Source organism: Stegostoma tigrinum, chromosome 11, assembly GCF_030684315.1.
Source record: "Stegostoma tigrinum isolate sSteTig4 chromosome 11, sSteTig4.hap1, whole genome shotgun sequence".
Taxonomy (NCBI): domain Eukaryota; kingdom Metazoa; phylum Chordata; class Chondrichthyes; order Orectolobiformes; family Stegostomatidae; genus Stegostoma; species Stegostoma tigrinum.
Window position 1 is genome coordinate 63,470,884 of NC_081364.1, and position 24,302 is coordinate 63,495,185.

Sequence of the window (24,302 nt, forward strand, 5' to 3'; positions counted from 1 at the left end):
TGAGATGATCCTCTTTAGTTATGTCCTTAAACACAATCACCTGGGCTGCGTCTGTTACATTGATGGATTCATCAAACTGCAGTGAGAAACATTCATAATCTCTCCAGGTCCTCCTCTAGTTAAGGCCAAAGATGTCTTTGGACAAAGAGTTCACTCGCCTTGCTATTGTGGAAACATTAACTGACATGCTTTGGATTGCCGTTATTATTTCTTCTTTGTTCTTTAAGTCTTTGAATAATGAGTCAGTGGCCACAGTCATTGCTTCTTTAACTACTTTGCCATCTGTGAATGATCCTTGCATTTTGCTAGATGGTGGCAAATGCAAAGTGATGCTTGAGAGCATGTTTTTACTGCTAGTTTACAGAAAAATGACTGTTCAGCTTTCAAAATAGCCTTCATCTCATCAATTTTCTTTGTCTGAAGAAAGCAGTTCAAGGGTAAACTATCCTTGAATTTACTGTATATCATTTTGCAGTGTCATACCAAACTTCCGTCGTTATTTTTCGACATATTTTGGTGACATACAAGGCAAGTGCTCTTGTTGTTTACAGGCTGGAACAGAAAATTTGTTTTCCTATTGCATGTGGAAGTTGTACATTTTTGGATGGTCCATGCTCATCACTCATCATTATTGCTTCACCTCGTAGTTCGTGACATTACTCTGCCACAGGTCACACTGTAGGTCAGCCTCTAGATCCGTGCTTATAGAAATTCCGGAACATTAATGGCTGCTTTCAAATATGGAGAAATGGGAGGTCACTTCTGTGGTCATGATATATTTCTGGGGTCCCTGGTCAGTTTGCATTGTTCACATATTGGATGTGGGGTATGATGGTTTTCCCCATAATTATTCTTCACCCTGCACAGACCTATTACATAAGCAGCTGAAGGAAGAAATCTGCAGGTCAGCGGAGGAGCAGGACTAGATGAGCTGCTCTTGCAGACAGATTGTATGGACGTGACGGGCTGAATAGCCTCCTATATTTAAAAGCATGTAATATAATGGCTTCACACATCAGTTCTTAGAATTTATTTGTTTGCACTGCCATCACAAAACTTACTTTACCCGCAGTGATAACCCGGCTGGAGCACAACTGGCAAAGCCTGTTAAAAATATATATACATTCCCTAACCTTGTGGTTTCTGGAAATGGAAGTCATGCAGCAGCATTATGATCAACATGTATGCGTGGTGAGGGAATGTTGCTGGATTTTGAGGTCAACTGCTGTGGATATACACAGTGAAACTGACAGTCAGAAACTCTGATTGATTAATTGATTGCAATCGGTGTATTAGAGACCATGATTCTACAACAAACTGAAAATGCTGGTGTCTGCTAGCATATCATTTTCAGGAAATTGTTCCTAGTCGTGACAATATTCATTAGGTTGGGGAATCAAAGAATTCTGCTCTTCTTCATGTTGAAGCCAACTGGAGTACTTCAAAATCTTATCAAAATCTTACTGGAGGAGCAAGTTGGAATTCTGCAAGGGTCATAACTTCATTGTGGCATTGAGCCCTGTGCTTACATAAGTATGAGTAATAAATGACTGTCAATGATTTGTGAAAGATTACATCTAACCCTTTGGAATTTCTGTGAATAAGTAACAAGGATGGTAGAAAGTCTGATACAATCAACAATTACCAATGCTTTAGATGCAGTTTCATAGGATAGACTGACCAAAAAAATAAAAATGGGATCCAAGGTAAACTGACAATGTGCATCTAAAATTGGTTGAGTGATATGAAATGATGTGTTACAGTTGATAGGTGTTTTTGTGACTTGAAGCATGTGTCCAAGGAGATTTGTTGGGTTCAGTACTGGGTGCTCCCGTAATATATGCAATATATAAATGCTTTAGGCTTAATTAATGGGGCATGATCAAGAAATTTGCACATGATATGGTTGATAATAAGGAAGAAAGTTGTAGAGTGCATTAATCAGCTGGGCAGAAAAGTGGCAAATGAAATTCAATCTGGAAGGTTGAGCAGGTGCTGGTGACAGTGGTAATTTTGGTAAGAGGCATTTAAGTCCTTGTTTGAGCCATCAATTTCTGAGGCCCAAGCTGCCTTAACTGAGCTAATAGCTAGATAACAAGGTGTGGAGCCGGATGAGCACAGCAGGCCAAGCAGCATCTTAGGAGCAGGAAAGCTGATGTTACGGACCTAGACCCTTCTCAGGTTGGAAGGTGTAGAAGGGCAAAGGGATCTAGGTGTCTTCATCAATAAGTCACTGATGGCTGACATGCAAGTGCAGCAAGCTATTAGGAAGGCTAATGGCATGTTAGCCTTTACTGCAAAGAACTAAAGTACAGTAATAGCGAAGTCTTGCTTCAACTGTAGTGGCATTTGATTGGACTGTATCTTGCACACAATGTGAAGTTTTGGCCTCCTTATCTCAGGAAAGGTGTTATTGCCAGGGCGGGAGTTCAATAAAGGTTCACTAGACTTGTCCCATGGAGGGCAGGAATGTCCTGTGAAGAGATATTGGGCAAACTGGGCCTGTATTCTCTAGAGTTTAGAAGAATAAAAGGTGATCTAATTGATACCGACGAAATATTCCAAGGGATAGACAGAATAGATGCCGGTAAGAAGTTTTCCCTGGTTTGGAAGACTAGAAAGAGGGCACAATTTAAAAGTAAAGGGGATGTCACTTCACACTGTGACTAGGAAAAAAATGTTTTAGCAGGAGATGAATCTTTAGAATTATCTATCCTAGAGGGCTGTGAAGGCTCAGTCTATGAATATATTTAATGTGGAGTGATAAATTCTTGATTTTCAATGGCATAAAGTGTTATGGGTGTGGTGTGGGTAAAAGGCGTTGGAGTGTTTGATTAGCCATGATTGAATTAAATGGTGCAGCATGTTCGATGGGTTGAAAAGCCTGATCCTGCTCCTGCCTTCCTAACATACTGTTTATCATTACTGAATAGTGAAATAGTAGAATGTATATGAGAACAGGGTCAAATGTGTCTGTGGTATTGTCCACAAGATGTTGACATTCATTAGTCTCTTGTTTGGACTGTCTTGAATTAGCTATTAGGTCAGAGATAAAAGGAACTGCACATGCTGCCGAATCTGAAATAACAAGGTGTAGAGCTGGATGAACACAGCAGGCCAAAGAGCATCTTAGGAGCAGAAAAGCCAAAACATCAGCTTTAGAAGAGTGGTAACTCCGACTTTGGGTGGTCCAGTGCATGTAGCAGAGGGGTGATGGCACTGCTGTTGTTGGTCAGCCAGCTCAGGACTTATGGCGGAGGTGGATGAAAAAGAACTCCTTGAGCTTAACCATCGTACTCTTTTTATTCTTAAAATATTCAAATGGCACTAGATTGCGGTGGCAGTTGAAGCTTTCCACTGTATTTTACTGTGTGTTCATTATAGAGTACAAATGGCAATGAATCATCGTTCACTCATATGCCTTAATTATCCCAGTAACCTGGCCTGCTACCTTTAGGGATTTATGGACGAACACCCCAAAGTTCTCTCTGCTCCACTGAGCTTCCTAGTGTCTTACCATTCATCGAGTACTCCCTTATCATGTCACTTCCAAAATGCACAACTTCACACTTATCAGGGTTAAATTCCATCTGTCACTGATTTGACCATCTGCCTAATTAATCTGTTTATAACTTCTGTAACCTAAGACCTTCTTCCTCACTTATCTTCTATAATATATGCCATAAATTTTGCTAACCAACCGTTGGTAGGCAATTTTATCAAAAAGAAATTATGAAAATTCAAATATCCATCCATTGTATTCCCCTTAACAACATTATTGGTGATATTCTCAAAAAAACTCCAAAGTTTGTTAAACATGATTTTCCATTTGTATATCCATACTGACTATAACCATCCAGATCATTTTCATCAAAGTGTCCATTTATTATATTCTTTATGATAGCTTCTAGCAATTTCCCTATTATGATATAGGCTGATGGGTCTTTTGCTCCCTTTTTTGCCCACTTGTGCCCATCTTAAATAGTGGGGTGATATTTCCAAAATCATTCTAGAGTCTTTGGAAGTTTGGAAGATAGTTAATGTATTGGTAATCTCTACAAACACCTCTTTCAAAACAATGGGATGTAGATCATCACACCCTGGGGACTTATCAACTTTCAGCCCCATTAATTTCTCCAGTGCAATCTTCTTAAAAATACTAATCCTTCCAACATTTCATTCTTCTTAGTCCAGTAGATCCTAATTCTGAGATATATCTTGTATCTCCCTTGGTAAAAACAAGCACAAAATAATAATTTTGCTTCTCTGTCATTTCTCCATCTCAATTATAAATTCTCTTGACTGCGCTCTTAATGGATACATGATGGGGAGGTGCTGGCATTGGGCCGGGGTGGACAAGGTCAGAAATCACAAGACACTAGGTTATAGTCCAACAGGTTCATTTGACGACACAAGCTTTTGGAGCCTCAGTCCTCATTCAGGTGTTAGTGAGAAAGGTAGCATCAGACACAGAATTCATAAGTAGAAGATCAAAGGTGCACAATATTGATTAGAATGCTGTCAAATCTTTAATTAGTTAGAAGGCTTTAATTGAATAATATGTACTTGTATATCACCAAATTCCTTTCAAGTCATGGTCCTGGGAGAACTCAAAGTTTTTTCAGTGTAAAGAAGAAGTGACATTTTAGGTTATTCAATGCATGTTAGATGTGAGACCTTGTTTGGAATCTGTTTTGTTTTTAGTTTGGAATCAGTACTGGTTGTATTTCTAAAGTAAGAATTTATAAAAAGTCACATTGACTGACTGTCTATAAATTGTGAACAAACTAAAATGTATTTTCAAATACAAATTCACCCCATAAATTCGTGCGCGCGCGCGTGTGTGTGTGTGCGCGTGCGTGTGTGTGTGCGTGTGTGCGTGTGTGCGTGTGCGCGCGCGTGCGTGCGTGTGCATGCGCGCGCGTGCGTGCGAGAGAGAGAGAGAGTTAGTGCATACATAAGCGTGTGTGAGAGTGTATTGTGTAGTTGGGTCACCTGTAGTGCGATATGAACCTGAGATCCCGGTTGAGGCCAGCCTTCAGGAAACATCGACCACAACACTATACAACCCTGTCATGGTAACCTCTGCAAGACATGGCACAGCTTCACATGGACACCACCATCACAGGTGGGAACACCGCCTACCATGAGCACGGCAGATACTCATGTGACTTGGCCAATGTTGTTTATCTCATACTTTGCAGGGAAAGATGAACCGAGGCATGGTACATTGATGAAACCAAGCAGATGCTATGACAATGGATGAATGGATACCGTGCAACAATCACCAGACAGGAATTTTCTGGTGCAGTGGGAATGTCCCTCAGCAGTCAAGGACATTTGGTTGCGGGATCTTTGGGTAGACATCCTCCACGGTGGACTTTGAGATACACAACAATGTAGAGTCGCTGAGCAGCGGCTAATAGCCAAGTTCGTTACCTACGAGGGCAGCCTCAACCAGGATCTTGGGTTCACGATGCGCTACAGGTGACCCCATCACACTATACACTCTCACACATGTATACATACACAAGCGCGTGCGCGCGCACACACACACACACACACACACACACACACACACACACACACACACACACACACACACACGCACGCACACGCACACTCCATTCCTCCCTCGTACACACACAGACATTTTCTCCTTCCCCCCACCCACACACTCTCCCGCCAACATACACATACTCTCTCCTCCCCTCCACTCTCTCTCTCACAGACTCTCTCTCCCCTCAACACACACTGTCCTCCCACACCCACACTTTCTCCACTTCACTCTCTCACACTCTGTCTCACCCCTCAAACATACGTACAAACACATATACACACACATTCACCATCTCTCCCACACACACGCACTTGCACGCGCGAGCGCGCGCGCACACACACACACACCTATGGGGTGAATTTGTATTTACAGATACATTTTATTTTGTTCAAAAAGCACACAATTTATATTCAGCCAGTCAATGTGGCATTTTATAAATTCCTACTTTAGAAACAAAACCAGTCGGACTCCAAACTAATATACAAACAGATTCTAAACAAGGCCTTATACCTAACTTGCATTGTCTGACCTAAAATGTCACTTCTTTACACTGGTAAAACCTTTAGTTCTCTCGAGGCCATGACTTGAAAGGAATTTGGGATTTATATATACATATTAATAAATTAAAAGCTTCTAACTGAGTAAAGATTTAACAGCATCTTAGTGTTTGTTTAGTACATGCTCATTAATGGTGTGAACCTTTAATCTTTTACTTACAAATTCTGTGACTGATAGAACCTTTCTCACTAACACCTGAAGGAGGACTGAGGCTCCGAAAGCTTGTGTTTTCAAACAAATCCGTTGGACTATAACCTGGTGTCACGAGATTTCTGACCTTAATGGATACACATTTGTGTTTGCGAAATGTTTCCACTTTATATATCTGTAGAAGCTGTTACAGTGAATTTTCACTGATTTCACTGCATTGCATTTGTATTCTGCCCTTCCTTTGCTTATCAGTTTCTTGGTTTTGCCTTCGCTGTATTCTAAAAACTCCCAAATTCTCAGTTTATTATGATTTCTTGTCACTTTGTGTGCCTCTTCTTTTAATCTTACATGATGCTTAACTTTTGTTGTTAGATATGGTTGACTGACTTTTCTTTTGAGTTTTTGCATCTTGGAGGAACATAGGTATTTTTAATCAACCTGTTTAGAGTTAATAAGACACATTGATAAAGCATCGATGAACTCATTTTCTGAAGAAGAGTCCCGACCCGAAATGTCAGCTTTCCTGCTCCTCTAATGCTGCCTGACCTGCTGTGTTCCTCCAGCTCCACACTGTGTTATCTACATTGATGAAGCAGTTGGGTTTTGAGCCCAGAAGTAGGGCTCAGAAGTATGGATTCTCCCACATTGCCACAAAAGCCCTTGAAGGAATATGAAGTTGCTCTAAACCATGTAATAATTGTCCATTCCTAATGTAAAATTATGCCTTTTAATGTATATTCCTAATCTAGCTCATCTAATTTATGCCTCATGCTTTCATAATTTCCCTTATTTAAACTGAACACTCTTGCTTGAGCTACTTCACTTTCAAATATAATGTAAAATTCTACTATATTGTGGTCAATCATCCCTCAAGGTTCTTTTTCAACAAGATTATTCATCAGCCTTTTTCATTACGTAATACAAGATCCAAAATAGCCAGTCCTTTAGTTGACTTTTCAACCACAAATCTAGAAAACACACTAAAGACTCTAGAAACTCATCATCCATAATAGCTCAATTGGTTTACCTAATCCATATGCAGGTTTTGTCACCCATGAGTACTGCATTGCACATGCTATTTTATCTTCAGTTTTCTACTATGCTAACATTACTATTTGATGATTTATTAATAACTCCAACCAATGTCTGCTACCTATCATTGTTTCTTAGTCCCACTCAGATTCTACACATGGTTCGTCTGATCTGAGATTCTCCCTTATAACATACTGACCCAATCTCATAGTATCAGAACAAGCTAATCTCTTTTTCCATCTTATTTGTCTTTCCCAAATGTTGAATATCTTTATAATATATTCAGTTCCCAGTTTTCTTTCTCAATTCTTTTTTCCCTTTCCCTGAATCAAGGGATAACTGCAGCTTCCAAGGTGCTGCTCTGGCTGAACTGGATGTGGCCCTTTCATCTGGATACATTCTGACAATTTTACTCACTTGGCTATTGGTAGGAAAGAAAGATCCTTTACTTCCTGAAGTACTTGCTACTTCTTTCATGCAATTTGCTGCTGAAGTAATGGGGTTGGAAATTTTATTACAATATTACGTTGAAAATTGAGATGGGTTCAAAGTTTTCTGACCTCCAGATGAGAAGCAATGACCTAAAGAAAGAACCTACATTTATTTAGCTAATTTCATAATCCTGGGACAGCCCAAAACATTTTATACCGATTTAAGTTATTCTCATGTGTAGTCACTGTTGTATTATAGAAAATGCATGAGGAAATTTGTGCAGATTGCAGCAAAATCCAAAAAAACCAAAGTATTTACCAGATAATTAGTTTCATTATGTTGGTTGGGAAGTAAATGGCTGCTAGGACAGCAGAGGAAACTATTTTGCTTCAATGTCATAAGGCCTTTTATATCCACCTAGGAGGCTTATGGTGCTACAGTTTAATAAGTCACTTGAAAGACAGCCATCTAACAGTCAGCGCTCCTTCAGTAATACACTGAAGTGATAAGCCTAGATTGTGTGTTGATGTCTCTGGCAATGGATGTTAATTCAGAACCTTATTCAATCCTCTCCACACTGATGTTGGCACCAGCATGCTTTCCACACACAAAAAGAAACTACTGGATAGTGATGGAGAAAAACCTAAAGAGATGTATCTCTTCTGCTGCTGCTCTAGCATAGGCCAATTATTTCACTATGTACTGGAAATCAAGACTTCTCTTATGGGTGGTTTTGTGTCTACTGAAATCAGTTATTTCAATGCTTGGAGAAAGTGTGTCATGGATGAGATGTGGAAAGGGATGTTTGATATGGAAAGAGCTTTTGTGTGTGATGAGTTTCTGGAGACTCTAATGAGTTTTCTAGAGTTGTGTGTTGAAAAGTCAACGAAAGCACTGGCTACTTTGGATCTTGTATCATGTAATGAAAAGGGCTGATGAATAATCTTGTTGTAAAAGAACCTTGAGGGATAATTGACCACAATATTATTTATTATAGGGAGAAACAGTGACAGATTTTGTATGGAAACACATCTCACTGACAGATCTGCAACAATGCTTTAGCAACCCCTAGTTTTGAAAATAATGTAGTGCAGTGTAACATTATTCACCAGTATTAAGGCTGTACAGCATATGGTGATGCTGTGGCAAACTTATTTAGGATTGATAACTTACAGAACACAAGTTCAAATCCTATCATAGCAGTTTTGATGTCAGATATAAGATTGGAAATTTCAAAAATTATGATGCTAATGATGGTACTACTAAAAGTGGCTATGAAGCTGTCGGCTTCTTATTAAAACCAAACTAGTTCGCAAATGTACCCCTTTCTGGATGTGAGTTTGCTCGCCGAGTTGGAAGGCTAGTTTTCAGATGTTTCGTCACCATTCCAGGTAACATCATCAGTGAGCCTCCGATGAAGCGCTGGTGTTATGTCCCACTTTCTATTTATCTGTTTAGGTTTCCTTGGGTTGGTGATGTCATTTCCTGTTCATTTTCTCAGAGGATGGTAGATTGGCTCCAAATCAATGTGTTTGTTGATGGAGTTCCGGTTGGAATGCCATGCTTCTAGGAATTCTCGTGCGTGTCTCTGTTTGGCTTGTCCTAGGATGGAAGTGTTGTCCCAGTCAAAGTGGTGTCCTTCCTCTTCTGTATGTAAGGATACTAGTGATAGTGGGTCATGTCGTTTTGTGGCTAGTTGATGTTCATGTATCTTGGTGGCTGCTGTTTTAGTGTGTTGGTGGGTTTGTGGGCTACCCTGATGCCAAGTAGTCCGAGTAGTCTGGCAGTCATTTTGGAAATGTCTTTGATGTAGGGGAGAGTGGTTATGGTCTCTGGGCCCGTTTTGTCTGTTTCTTTTGGTTTGTTGCTGAGAAATTGGCGTACTGTGTTCACAGGGTACCCGTTCTTTTTGAATACGCTGTATAGGTGATTTTCTTCTGCTCTTCGTAGTTCCTCTGTGCTGCAGTGTGTGGTGGCTCGTTGAAATAATGTTCTAATGCAGCTTCGTTTGTGGGTGTTGGGATGGTTGCTCCTGTAGTTCAGCATTTGGTCCGTATGTGTTGTTTTCCTGTAGATGCTGGTTTGTAGTTCCCCATTGACTGTTCGCTCTACTGTGACACCTAGGAATGGCAGTTTGTTGTTGTTTTCCTCCTCTTTTGTGAATGTTATGCCAGTAAGGGTATTATTGATGGTCTTGAAGGTTTCCTCTAATTTGTTTTGTTTAGTGATGACAAAGGTGTCATCCACGTAGTGGACCCAAAGTTTGGGTTGGATGATTGGCAGAGCTGTTTGTTCGAGTCTCTGCATTACTGCTTCTGCTAAGAACCCTGATATCGGAACAGAAATGACATCACCAACGCAGGAAATGACATCACTAACCCAAGAAAACCTAAACAGATAAATAGAAAGCGGGACATCGGAGCTTCATCAGAAGCTCACTGATGATGTTACCTAGAGTGGTGACGGAACGTCTGAAAACTAACCTTCCAGCTCAGTGAGCAAACTCACATCCAGAACCTCAACCTGAGCTACAAATCTTCTCAAAACTCGCTAGTACCCCTTCCCCTTTCCCTTTCTCATCTATACCTGATGAGTGTTCAACATTAATGCCTGATGAACTTTAATTGCCTTCTGAATTGGTTTGGCAAACCATGCAGAAGTATCAAACTGAAAGCCACCACCAGACTCTGAGGGTATGGCAGGCTTGTATCCCCAAAGGAGGCTTTTTTGAATTATGGGAAGCATAGTGAGGGCAAAGCTTTTACCTTTATCAGGAGACAAGACTGTAGCATATCACCTCAATCATAAAATAAAAGATTAAGCAGTAAGTAAGCACTGTTATAGTTAGATTTCATAAACATGAATTTTTGTCCTCACCATCACAACCAGAGACAGACATTTACCTGTAGTCCAGCAGTCTCTCCATGAGGCGAGTTACTGACAATACGAAAGAAACACCAGTTTCTCTCCATGTTTCTTGTTCAATCTTCTCTAATAAACTGTGAGCAGAAGAAAAAAGAAAGTTGTGAATGTTCCCTCCTGCAGCAAACCTCCGCAAGTACAACCTGCTATCATTTTGGTAACAATGTTTTAAAATCTTGGGTGTTTTAAATCTTACCTAGGATAAGGCCCAAAAAGCTGAGTGCTATTTCCAGGCAGCAAAAATTAAGCAAAGACAGGATATTAACCACATTATTCCTGCATAATGTTAAAACCTCAAGTTTACACATACAGCACTGAGCCAAGAAATGCCTACAATGCTTAAAGTTGATTACAGTCCTCTTGACAAATAAAGTCATCACATCATTGGAAAGACAACTGTAGTAGAAGGGACACTTTACTTGCAAAGGTCACCATTCAGCCCTCAGTGCAAACATAAAAATTAGACATCATTACTTTTTTTATATGCAAGGCCTGAAAGGATGGAGATTCAAGTTAATGGTTTTCATGCCCATCTGACATGTGTACCAATGTCAGATTTGAATCATCTTCAACTCAGAACTGAATGGAATAATTAATTAAGATATTGCATTTGAACATTACAGCTTGTCAGCTCTTTTAGATATTCTTTTTCCAAGAATGTCACCTACTTTCTTAAAAACTCACACCAGCCAGATATTGACACAAAAGCATTAAAAGACACAGTTCCACCCACTCTGGAAAGATTGTGCACCAGCATATTCATAGAATGTTTCTGGGCTGAAACTTTCTGTTCATCCCAAAACATCTTCATAACTATACTGTTCTGCAACTCATCTGTTTAATCCCAAAAAACTTTAACAAAACCATATGGATGCTGGAGCACTGAATAAACTTAAGGAGCAGGTAGATAGATTTTCAATTGGTCATTGCATAAAGGGTTATGGGGAACAGACCGAAAAATGGAGTTGAGGCCGAGATGAGATCAACCATGATCAAATTAAATTATGCAACAGGCTCAAGGGGCTAAATTGCCTACTCCTGCTCCTTGTTCTTAATATTTTGTGAATTCTGAAATATCCCATAAACATCTGCCACTACATTTCTATTGACCTATCTCTCAACCAATATGCCAGTTCATTTTAGCTAGCTCTGCTTCCATACCCTCATAATTGCCGTGGTTTAAGATTAAAATAGTAACACTGGTCCCATTCTTCTCTCTCACAAATTGAATGTAAAATTCAGTCATATTATGACTGTTGCTACCAAGGGATGCCTTCACTGTGAGTTCATTATTTACTCCTATCTCATTGCATGATAATAAAATGTACAATTTCTGGTTGGCACTGCTGTGAGAAGCTATCCCAAAAACATTCCAAGAACTGCTTATCTACACTACCTGAAAGGCCAAATAGACAGTGTAGGCATTAGGAGGGACTGAAAGGGAAAAGTAGATAGTATAGGTTTACTGGTAATCATAAAGTACACTCTGAAGCTAGGAGGTACAAACATGTAATGATATGACTTGACAATACAATCATGTGTTTTAGTTAAAATATGACTGGTTAATATAATCGCATGAATGAACTTGGAATGTGGACTATACAAAAGTGTTTGGGTAGAGATAGGAGCAAGTGAAGTACAACAATTTGATTAGAAATTATTATTTGTAGGAATAGTTGATTGGAAGCTTGTTATCCGTAAAATTAATATAAAACATTTGTTCTTCTGATAAAAATTTGAGCTGCATGCCATTTTCTTCATATGTACATCACTTGTGTAGGCACGAATGAATATTTAAACAAAGAAACCTATGCCTTGTCTGGTCTAACAGGAAATAAAGGTTAAACTCACTGTTACACTGTCTTGGTCCACCTGAATTTCCAATCGATATGTAGATTACAATACCTCTTTGGCTATCATTTATATCTTTCTGACAAGCTCCCGTTACTTCTTCCTGTATATAACACAGCCACACAGTAGCTGGCATTGCCATCTCACAGTGCCAGGACTTGGGTTCGATTCCAGCCTTGGGCGACTGTCTATGTGAAGGTTGCACATTCCCCTGGTGTCTGTTTGGGTTTTCCCTAGATGCTTCAGTTCACAGTCCAAGGTTGTGCAGGCTAGGTGGGTTAGCCATGCTAACTACCCATTATGTCCAGGGATGCACTGGCTAGGTGGATTGGTCATGGGAAGTGCACAGTTATGAGGGTGGGGTGAGAGTCTGTGTGGGATGGTCTTCAGAGGTTCGGTGTGTTCTAAATGGGCTGAACAGCCTGTTTCCACACAGTAGGAATTCTATGATTCTAGCTTCTTAATCATGCCTTCTATGAGTAAATCTAAATCATTTATGGGTCCAACAAAAAACAAAGAATCCAATAGTTAGCCATAAGGAACCCGACAACAAATGATCTTGTCACAAGATCACTTGCTCACCATTATCCTTTGTTCTTGCCACTGAACCAATTCTGGATTCAACTTGCTGCTCTCCCTTGGATCACATGCAAGTTACATCTTTGACTAGTTTACCGTGTGGCACCTTGTCTAAAGCTGTGCATGAATTGATTAATCATATATATCACTCTCATACTTGTTACCTTCTCAAAAAATTTCAATAAAATTAGACAAATTGTTTTCTTTAACAAATCTATGTTGACATGATTAAGGTATGGTGAGGAATACAAATACAGCTGGACAGGACGAAATCTTTCCCCTTGATGCAGGCATCAATGACTAGGTGCATAGATTTATGGTGAGGAGTAGAAGGCTTATAGGAGGTGAGGAAGAATTTTTTTCACCAAGGTGGTGGTGGGAATCTGGAACTCACTGCCTGTAAGGGTCGTAGAGGCAGAAATCTTCACAATATTTAATATTTAGATATGCATTTATGATGCCAAGTTATTCAAGGCTATGGGCTGAGTTTTGGAAAATGAGATTAAAATAGTTGTAGGTTACGTGGAACAGTCGCTCTTCCCCACCTACACAGGCCCCAAACCCCATCTCTTCCTCCGTTACATTGATGACTATATCGGCGCTGCCTCTTGCTCCCCATCCACTTCACCAACACCTTCCACCCCAACCTCAAGTTCACCTGGGCCATCTCCAACACATCCCTCACCATCCTGGACCTCTCAGTCTCCATCTCAGGTAACCAGCTAGAAACTGATGTCTATTTCAAGCCCACTGACTCCCACAGCTACCTCGAATACACCTACTCCCACCCACCCTCCTGCAAAAATTCCACCGCCTATTCCCAATTCCTCCACCTCCGCCACATCTGCTCCCAGGATGCGGCATTCCACTCCCGCACATCCCAGATGTCCACGTTCTTCCAGGACCGCAACTTTCCCCCTGCAGTGGTTGAGAACGTCCTTGACCGCGTCTCCCGCATTTCCTGCAACACATCCCTCACACCCCGCCCCCACCACAACCGCCCAAAGAGGATCCCCCTCGCCCTCACATACCACCCCACCAACCTCCGGATACAACGCATCATCCTCCGACACTTCTACCATCTACAATCCGACCCCACCACCCAAGCCATTTTTCCATCCCCATCCTTGTCTGCCTTCCGCAGAGACCACGCTCTCCGTGACTCCCTTGTCTGCTCCACACTGTCCTCCAACCCCACCACACCTGGCACCTTCGCCTGCAACCGCAGGAAATGCTACACTTGCCCCCACACCTCCTCCCTCACCCCCATCCCAGGTCCCAAGATGACTTTCCATATTAAGCAGATGTTCACCTGCACATCTGCCAATGTGGTATACTGTATCCATTGTGCCCGGTGTGGCTACCTCTACGTTGGGGAAACCAAGCGGAGGCTTGGGGACCGCTTTGCAGAACACGTCCGCTCGGTTCACAATAAACAACTGCACCTCCCAGTCGCGTACCATTTTAACTCCCCCTCCCATTCCTCAGACGACATGTCCATCATGGGCCTCCTGCAGTGCCATAATGATGCCACTTGAAGGTTGCAGGAACAGCAACTCATGTTCTGCTTGGGAACCCTGCAGCCCAATGGTATCAATGTGGACTTCACCAGCTTCAAAATCTCCTCTTCCCCCACCGCATCCCAAAACCAGCCCAGTTTTTCCTCTCCCCCCACAGCATCACAACACCAGCCCAGCTCTCCCCTCCCCCCACTGCATCCCAAAGCCAGCCCAGCCTGTCTCCGCTTCCCTAACCTGTTCTTCCTCTCACCCATCCCTTCCTCCCACCTCAAGCCGCACCTCCATTTCCTACCTACTACCTCATCCTGCCTCCTTGACCTGTCCGTCTTCCCGGACTGACCTATCCCCTTCCTACCTCCCCAGCTATCTTCTTTTCTCTCCATCTTTGGTCCACCTCCCCCTCTCTCCCTATTTATTCCAGAACCCTCTCCCCATCCCCCTCTCTGATGAAGGGTCTAGGCCCGAAACGTCAGCTTTTGTGCTCCTGAGATGCTGCTTGGCCTGCTATATTCATCCAGCTTCACACTTTGTTTATCTTGGATTCTCCAGCATCTGCAGTTCCCATTATCACTTAAAATGGTTTGGTGGTTGTTTTTGAATGGCATGGATCCAATGGGCCAAAGGGCATTTTTCTGCACTGCAGATCTCTATGACTGACTGTGACTATCATCAATTAACAGATAATTTACATGGTTTCTCAGACCTTCTTCCACATAACTCGATAGTTAGGGGAATCGACAGGAGATTTTGTGGGCAAGATCGGGATTCCCGGAAGGTATGTTGCCTCCCTGGTGCCAGGGTCCGGGACGTCTCCGATCGGGTGTATAAAGTTCTAAAAGGGGAGGGCGAACAGCCAGAAATCGTGTTACATATTGGCACAAATGATATAGCCAGAAATAGGTTTGAGGATATAAAAAGTGATTTCAGGGAGTTAGGATGGAAGCTGCAGAGCAGGACGAACAGAGTAGTGTTCTCTGGTTTACTACCGGTGCCACGAGATAGTGAGGTAAGGAACAGGGAGCGGGCGCAGCTGAACACGTGGCTACGCAGCTGGTGTAGGAGGGAGGGCTTCAGATATGTTGATAATTGGGATGCCTTCTGGGGAAGGTGGGACCTGTACAAGAAGGACGGGTTGCATCTGAACTGGAAGGGGACCAATGTCCTGGGTGGAAGGTTTGCTCGAGTAGTTCGAGAGGGTTTAAACTAGTATGGCAGGGGGGTGGGAACCTGAGCTGTATACCAGAGGTGAGCGTTGATGCAGGTGAGGCAGTAGCAAGAGGTAGACCAGCTAGTGGGAAGGATTTTCCTGGGAAGGAACCAAGGGATCGGTTAAAGTGTGTTTGCTTTAATGCAAGGAGTGTCAGGAATAAAAGTGATGAACTTAGAGCATGGATCAGTACCTGGTGCTATGATGTTGTGGCCATAACAGAGACATGGGTTTCTCATGGGCAGGAATGGTTGCTGGATGTTCCAGGGTTTAGAACATTTAAAAAGAATAGGGAGGGGGGAAAAAGAGGAGGGGGTGTAGCACTACTAATCAGAGAGGGTATCACAGCTACAGAAGCTTCCTTTGTCGAGGAAGATCTGCCTACTGAGTCAGTATGGGTGGAAATTAGGAACAGCAAGGGAGTAGTCACCTCGTTAGGGGTTTACTACAGGCCCCCCAATAGCAGCAGGGAGATTGAAGAAAGCATAGGTCGACAGATTTTGGAAAAGTGTGCACGCAGTAGGGTTGTTGTAATGGGTGACTTTAACTTTCCTAATATTGATTGGAACCTCCTTCGAGCAGAAGATTTGAATGGAGCTGTTTTTGTAAGGTGTGTTCAGGAGGGTTTCCTAACGCAGTACGTTGACAGGCCGACGAGGGGAGAGGCCATTCTAGACTTGGTGCTCGGAAACGAGCCGGGGCAGGTATCAGATCTTGTGGTGGGAGAGCATTTTGGTGATAGTGACCATAACTGCCTCACATTCTACATAGCTATGGAGAAGGAGAGGATTAGGCAGAATGGGAGGATATTTAATTGGGGAAGAGGAAACTATGATGCGATTAGACATGAGTTAGGAAGCATGGACTGGGAGCAGTTGTTCCATGGTAAGGGAACTATAGATATGTGGAGACGGTTTAAGGAACAGTTGTTGGGAGTGATGAGTAAATATGTCCCTCTGAGACAGGCAAGAAGGGGTAAGATTAAGGAACCTTGGATGACGAGAGCGGTGGAGCTTCTAGTGAAAAGGAAGAAGGTAGCTTACATAAGGTGGAGGAAGCTAGGGTCAAGTTCAGCTAGAGAGGATTACATGCAGGCAAGGAAGGAGCTCAAAAATGGTCTGAGGAGAGCCAGGAGGGGGCACGAGAAAGGCTTGGCAGAAGGAATCCGGGAAAACACAAAGGCATTTTACACTTACGTGAGGAATAAGAGAATGGTCAAAGAAAGAGTAGGGCCGATCAGGGATAGCATAGGGAACTTGTGTGTGGAGCCTGAGGAGGTAGGGGAAGCCCTAAATGAGTTTTTTGCTTCTGTCTTTACGAAAGAAACCAACTTTGTAGTGAATGAAACCTTTGAAGAGCAGGTGTGCATGCTGGAATGGATAGAGATAGACGAAGCTGATGCGCTGAAAATTTTGTCAAACATTAAGATTGACAAGTCGCCAGGCCCGGATCAGATTTGTCCTCGGCTGCTTTGGGAAGCGAGAAATGCAATTGCTTCGCCACTTGCGAAGATTTTTGCATCCTCGCTCTCCACTGGAGTCGTACCTGAGGACTGGAGAGAGGCAAATGTAATTCCTCTCTTCAAGAAAGGAAATAGGGAAATCCCCGGCAACTATAGACCGGTAAGTCTCACGTCTGTCGTCTGCAAGGTGTTAGAAAGGATTCTGAGGGATAGGATTTATGACCATCTGGAACAGCATGGCTTGATCAAATACAGTCAACACGGCTTTGTGAGGGGTAGGTCATGCCTTACAAACCTTATCGAGTTTTTTGAGGATGTGACTAGAAAGGTTGATGAGGGTCGAGCTGTGGATGTGGTGTATATGGACTTCAGTAAGGCATTTGATAAGGTTCCCCATGGTAGGCTCATTCAGAAGGTCAGGAGGAATGGGATACAGGGGAACTTAGCTGCTTGGATACAGAATTGGCTGGCCAACAGAAGACAGCGAGTGGTAGTAGAAGGAAAATATTCTGCCTGGAAGTCAGTGGTGAGTGGAGTTCCACAGGGCTCTGTCCTTGGGCCTCTACTGTTTGTAATTTTTATTAATGACTTGGACGAGGGAATTGAAGGATGGGTCAGCAAGTTTGCAGATGACACAAAGGTCGGAGGTGTCGTTGACAGTGTAGAGGGCTGTTGTAGGCTGCAGCGGGACATTGACAGGATGCAGAGATGGGCTGAGAGGTGGCAGATGGAGTTCAACCTGGATAAATGCGAGGTGATGCATTTTGGAAGGTCGAATTTGAAAGCTGAGTACAGGATTAAGGATAGGATTCTTGGCAGCGTGGAGGAACAGAGGGATCTTGGTGTGCAGATACATAGATCCCTTAAAATGGCCACCCAAGTGGACAGGGTTGTTAAGAAAGCATATGGTGTTTTGGCTTTCATTAACAGGGGGATTGAGTTTAAGAGTCGTGAGATCTTGTTGCAGCTCTATAAAACTTTGGTTAGACCGCATTTGGAATACTGCGTCCAGTTCTGGGCGCCCTATTATAGGAAAGATGTGGATGCTTTGGAGAGGGTTCAGAGGAGGTTTACCAGGATGCTGCCTGGACTGGAGGGCTTATCTTATGAAGAGAGGTTGACTGAGCTCGGTCTCTTTTCATTGGAGAAAAGGAGGAGGAGAGGGGACCTAATTGAGGTATACAAGATAATGAGAGGCATAGATAGAGTTGATAGCCAGAGACTATTTCCCAGGGCGGAAATGGCTAGCACGAGGGGTCATAGTTTTAGGCTGGTTGGTGGAAAGTATAGAGGGGATGTCAGAGGCAGGTTCTTTACGCAGAGAGTTGTGAGAGCATGGAATGCGTTGCCAGCAGCAGTTGTGGAAGCAAGGTCATTGGGGTCATTTAAGAGACTGCTGGACATGTATATGGTCACAGAAATTTGAGGGTGCATACATGAGGATCAATGGTCGGCACAACATTGTGGGCTGAAGGGCCTGTTCTGTGCTGTACTGTTCTATGTTCTATGTTCTCTATGTATAATACAGAACTAACATCGAGGTTTTGCTGACTGTTCTGTACCTATTCAGGGATTTATATTAAGAAATAATATGACCTATCACTGTACATAACTTGAAGTATATTTTCTAATAAATTGACACATTTTGCATGATGTACATTTCTGTTTTTTTGTTGTCAAACACACACACACAGCCAGTGACTGGATCAATGCTGAATAATGTGTTTCTTTTAAACTTCAGAATATTTCATTGTAATGTTACTATGCTGCTTACAGGAGACTGAAGAGTTCACGGTAATTTTCATCTCCTTTTCCATCGGATACCAGACTGTCCAATTTATCGATGAGCTCTGCTTCTACCTGCAAAAGAGGAACAAGTAGTAGAAACTTTTCCGAAGGTGCGATCTGAAATACTCCTTCAGTATGTTGTTGACTGGTTGATGTTGTATACCTATATCTTGGGCTTTTTGGAAAGAACACTTCGCGAAACAAAGCAGTTTGCCTGTAGCAGGGAATGATACAACAGAAGCTTCTTGATTAGAGCCAGTAAGTCTACAATATTATCAGAAAGAGGTCACTTGACCCAGTTTTGACTGTAATCAAGCTACTGGATTTGAACACAGAGAATCAGAGTTATATGGATTTCAGCAAGGCCCTTGACAAGGTCCCTCATGGGAAACTGATCAAGAACGTAAAATTTCAAGGAATTCGACATAACTTGGCAAGTTGGATCCAAAATTGGCTTCGTGGCAAGAGACAGAAGGAGGTGGTGAAAGGCTGCTTGTGTGACTGGTGCCTGGTGTCTTCCATAGCAATCACTGTTGGATTCCCTATTGTTTTGATATTCGTGATGTAGATGAGAATATGAGATGGATGATAAATATGTTTGTGAATGACATAAAGATTGGCTGGGTGGTTACCAGAAGGAGTGAGGTGTCAGGCTACAGATGGATACAAACAGTCTGGTCAGATGGGAGATCAGTAGCAGATGAAATTTAACACTCATAAGTATTAGGTGATGAACTTTGGAAGAAGGAACAAGGTAAGGGAGTACTCAATGAAGGGCAAGACATGAAGGTCAGAAGAACGGAGATCTTGCAGTGTCTGTCAATAGATCCCTGAAGGTGGTAATATAGGTTAGTAGGGTAGATAAGAAGGTATATGGTATGCTTGCCTTCATTAATCATGGCATGATTTATAAGAGCAGGGAAGTCTTGATGAAGCGGTACAAGTACTTTGGTTAGGCCAAAACTGAAGTGCTTTGTGCAAAGGAAATGTATCAGAATGATGCCTGGGACTGAGTATTTCAACGAGAAAGACAGCTGGATAAGCTTAGGTTGTTTTCTTTGGAGCAGAGGTGATTGAGTGTGGACCTGATAGAGGTATATAAGATTATGAAGGGTGAATAGAGCGCAGCTGTTCCCCTTAGTCAAAGGGTCAATAAGAAAGGGGCATAATTTTAAAGTGAAAGGAGGTAGGTTTTGAGGAAAAACATTTTCACCCAGAAGTTGATGGGAATCGGAAATGCACTACCTGGGAGAGTAGTTGAGGTGGTAAATTTCACAATCTTTAAAAAGTACTTGGATGAGCACACAAAATGTCATAACTTTCAAGGCTATGGGTCTGGTGTGGGAAAGTGGGATTAGTGCAGGTAGTAGTATATTTTTGGTGGTACAAATCCGATGGGCTGAAGGGCCTCTTCTGTACTGCATGATTCTATGATTCTAGATAACATATTAAAAGCATAAGTCTTTGACTTTCTATCGTTTTTCTGAAACCCCACTTATTTAAAGTTCGTAACTTGAAATCTACCAGAAAAATGCACAAGCGGAGTGAACATAAAGGAGATTCCCAAATCTCCACCACTCTCTTATATAACTGATCCAAGAAGACACCCCAATATCAACAGCTTGTATATCAAGTGACTTTGACTACAGACCAATATTTGAGGCAACTGGTGATTTTGTTTTGTTCACAGTTCAACATATTGTTAGTAATTTTTACAGCTTGCTTGACAAAGTTTTGTTTACAATAAACAAGTTCTTCATTTGTTACTTAAGGAACTTGGTGAACTTGTTTTTGAAATGGAGCTATACACAGTCAGATAAAGCAGCTTTCTTTCCAAATTCAAGTTTGCTGTGATAATAGAAGAGTGAGACAAGGAAAGGAATGAGTTCACTCCCCCACTACACCCTCAACTCAGATATAATATTGTGCATTATCTTTTCATTTTGCTTTTCCCTGAAAACTTGGCCTCCTGTGATTCCTGTGAATCATGCAACAGAACTGCAGGAATTTTGAGCTTCAGGATCCTCAGCAGCTAGTTGCATGGAATACGGAAGGATTTTAATACCGAAGTTTAACATAGAGGTGGCATGGAAAAGAGGAGAGAGAGCAAGTGAGGAAGTTTCCTCCTCAAAATAATATCTTAGGATCTTTTACATTCAGAAAATTGGGACAGTTGCCTCACAGACTAAAAACTGAAAGAACTGCAGATGCTGTAAATCAGGAACAAAAACAAAGTTGGTGGAAAAGCTCAGCAGGTCGGGCAGCATCTGTGACGGAAAAAACAGAGTTAACATTTTGGGTCCGGTGACCCTTCCTCAGAACACCAGACCCAAAACATTAACTCTGTTTTTTCCTTCACGGATGCTGCCTGGCCTGCTGATCTTTTCCAGCAACTTTGTTTTTGTGCCTCACAGACTAGTCAAGCAATAGCCTGACAGTCATACTCATGGAATCATAACTTACAGACAAATGTTCCAGACACCATTTTCACCAACCCTCGGTATGTCCTGCCCCACTGGCAATATAGACCTAGCAGAAGTGGCAGCACAGTGGAATACAGTCAGGCGGGAGTTACCCTGGGAGTCATCAACATTGATACTGGACTTCATGAAATCTCATGGCTTCAGGCTAAACATGGGCTAGTAAACCACCTGGTGAATACCAAATATTGTCCCAGCCTCAGGTAATGAGTTTGCACTCCTCCATATTAAACAACACTTGGAAGAAGCACTGAAGATGGCAAGGCTGCAAAATGTACTCTGGGGAGGGATTTCAATGTCTACTGCCAAGAATGGTTTGGCAGCAGCACTACTGATTGACCTAGCCGGGTCCTAAAGGACATGGCTGCTAGACTAAGTCTGCAGCAGGTGGTGCGGGAAACAATGAAAGGGAAAAATATACTTAAGTTCATCCGTACTAATCTGCCAATGATTCTGTCCAAGACAGATTCCATGACAGAATTGTAACAATAATATCTGCACAATCTCTCTTTATATTTCTTATTCTTGCCTTCATATTAAGAATACTCTCCTTGTGCTGTATGAGCACTATCACCAAGCTAAATTGGACACTTTTTGAACAGATCTAGCAACTCAAGACTGGGCATCTATAAGGCACTGTGGGCCATCAATATCAGCAAAATTGTACTCTGCAATCTGTAACTTCTTGGTCTGGCATTAGCCATCACCATCAAGCCAGGGGATCAAACCTGGTTCATTGGAGAATGCAGGAGGGCATTCCAGGAGTAGCACCCAGGCATGAGATATCAATTTGGTGAAAGTACCAAACTGGTCTACTTGTGTGTCAAACAGCATAAGCAGCAAGTGATAGACAAAGAAAAGCAATCCCACAACCAATGGATCAGATCGAAGCTCTTTAGTTCCTGTCACATCCAGTTGTGAAAGATAAATAAAAACTGAAAGAACTTGGATGCTGTACATCAGGAACAAAAACAGAAGGTGCTAGAAAAGTTCAGCAGGTCTGACAGCATCTGTGAAGAAAAATCAGAGTTAATGTTTCAAGTCCAGTGATCCTTCCTCAGAACCTGATTGGTGGAGGACAATTAAACTATTTACTGAAGGACACAGCTCCACTAGTATTCCCGTCCTCAATGACAGAAGAGCCCAGCACATTTGTGCAAAAGATAATGAAGCATTTGCAATCTTCATCCAAGAATATCAAATGGATGATCCATCTTGGCCTCCTCGAGTGGACGTCAGCATCACAGATGCCAGTCTTCAGGAAATTCAATTGACTTCACGTGATAAATGAGTTTTTTGCTTCTGTCTTTACGAAAGAAACGACCTGTGTAGTGAATGAAACCTTTGAAGAGCAGGTGTGCATGCTGGAATGGATAGAGATAGAGGAAGCTGATGTACTGAAAATTTTGTCAAACATTAAGATTGACAAGTCGCCAGGCCCGGATCAGATTTGTCCTCGGCTGCTTTGGGAAGCGAGAAATGCAATTGCTTCGCCACTTGCGAAGATCTTTGCATCCTCGCTCTCCACTGGAGTCGTACCTGAGGACTGGAGAGAGGCAAATGTAATTCCTCTCTTCAAGAAAGGAAATAGGGAAATCCCCGGCAATTATAGACCGGTAAGTCTCACGTCTGTCGTCTGCAAGGTGTTAGAAAGGATTCTGAGGGATAAGATTTATGACCATCTGGAAGAGCATGGCTTGATCAAATACAGTCAACACGGCTTTGTGAGGGGTAGGTCATGCCTTACAAACCTTATCGAGTTTTTTGAGGATGTGACTAGTAAGGTTGATGAGGGTCAAGCTGTGGATGTGGTGTATATGGACTTCAGTAAGGCATTTGATAAGGTTCCCCATGGAAGGCTCATTCAGAAGGTCAGGAGGAATGGGATACAGGGGAACTTAGCTGCTTGGATACAGAATTGGCTGGCCAACAGAAGACAGCGAGTGGTAGTAGAAGGAAAATATTCTGCCTGGAAGTCAGTGGTGAGTGGGGTTCCACAGGGCTCTGTCCTTGGGCCTCTACTGTTTGTAATTTTTATTAATGACTTGGACGAGGGAATTGAAGGATGGGTCAGCAAGTTTGCAGACGACACAAAGGTCGGAGGTGTCGTTGACAGTGTAGAGGGCTGTTGTAGGCTGCAGCGGGACATTGACAGGATGCAGAGATGGGCTGAGAGGTGGCAGATGGAGTTCAACCTGGATAAATGCGAGGTGATGCATTTTGGAAGGTCGAATTTGAAAGCTGAGTACAGGATTAAGGATAGGATTCTTGGCAGCGTGGAGGAACAGAGGGATCTTGGTGTGCAGATACATAGATCCCTTAAAATGGCCACCCAAGTGGACAGGGTTGTTAAGAAAGCATATGGTGTTTTGGCTTTCATTAACAGGGGGATTGAGTTTAAGAGTCGTGAGATCTTGTTGCAGCTCTATAAAACTTTGGTTAGACCGCACTTGGAATACTGCGTCCAGTTCTGGGCGCCCTATTATAGGAAAGATGTGGATGCTTTGGAGAGGGTTCAGAGGAGGTTTACCAGGATGCTGCCTGGACTGGAGGGCTTATCTTATGAAGAGAGGTTGACTGAGCTCGGTCTCTTTTCATTGGAGAAAAGGAGGAGGAGAGGGGACCTAATTGAGGTATACAAGATAATGAGAGGCATAGATAGAGTCGATAGCCAGAGACTATTTCCCAGGGCAGAAATGGCTAGCACGAGGGGTCATAGTTTTAAGCTGGTTGGTGGAAAGTATAGAGGGGATGTCAGAGG

General features: G+C 42.5%; 1 protein-coding gene across 6 annotated transcripts in view; it reads right to left on the reverse strand.

The window, feature by feature from the left end:
- dock3 (dedicator of cytokinesis 3) overlaps positions 1-24,302 on the reverse strand; it is a 1,242,443-nt gene that overhangs the window by 116,158 nt on the left and 1,101,983 nt on the right. For 5 of the 6 annotated variants that reach the window (XM_059649508.1, XM_059649506.1, XM_059649507.1 and 2 more), the window contains 3 exons: positions 19,048-19,133; positions 10,851-10,877; positions 10,636-10,731 (listed from right to left, as the gene is read on the reverse strand). In XM_059649508.1, the coding sequence (XP_059505491.1) occupies positions 10,636-10,731; positions 10,851-10,877; positions 19,048-19,133 (209 nt within the window). The remainder of the gene's footprint in view (positions 1-10,635; positions 10,732-10,850; positions 10,878-19,047; positions 19,134-24,302) is intronic. The other variant, XM_059649505.1, reaches the window with a different exon arrangement.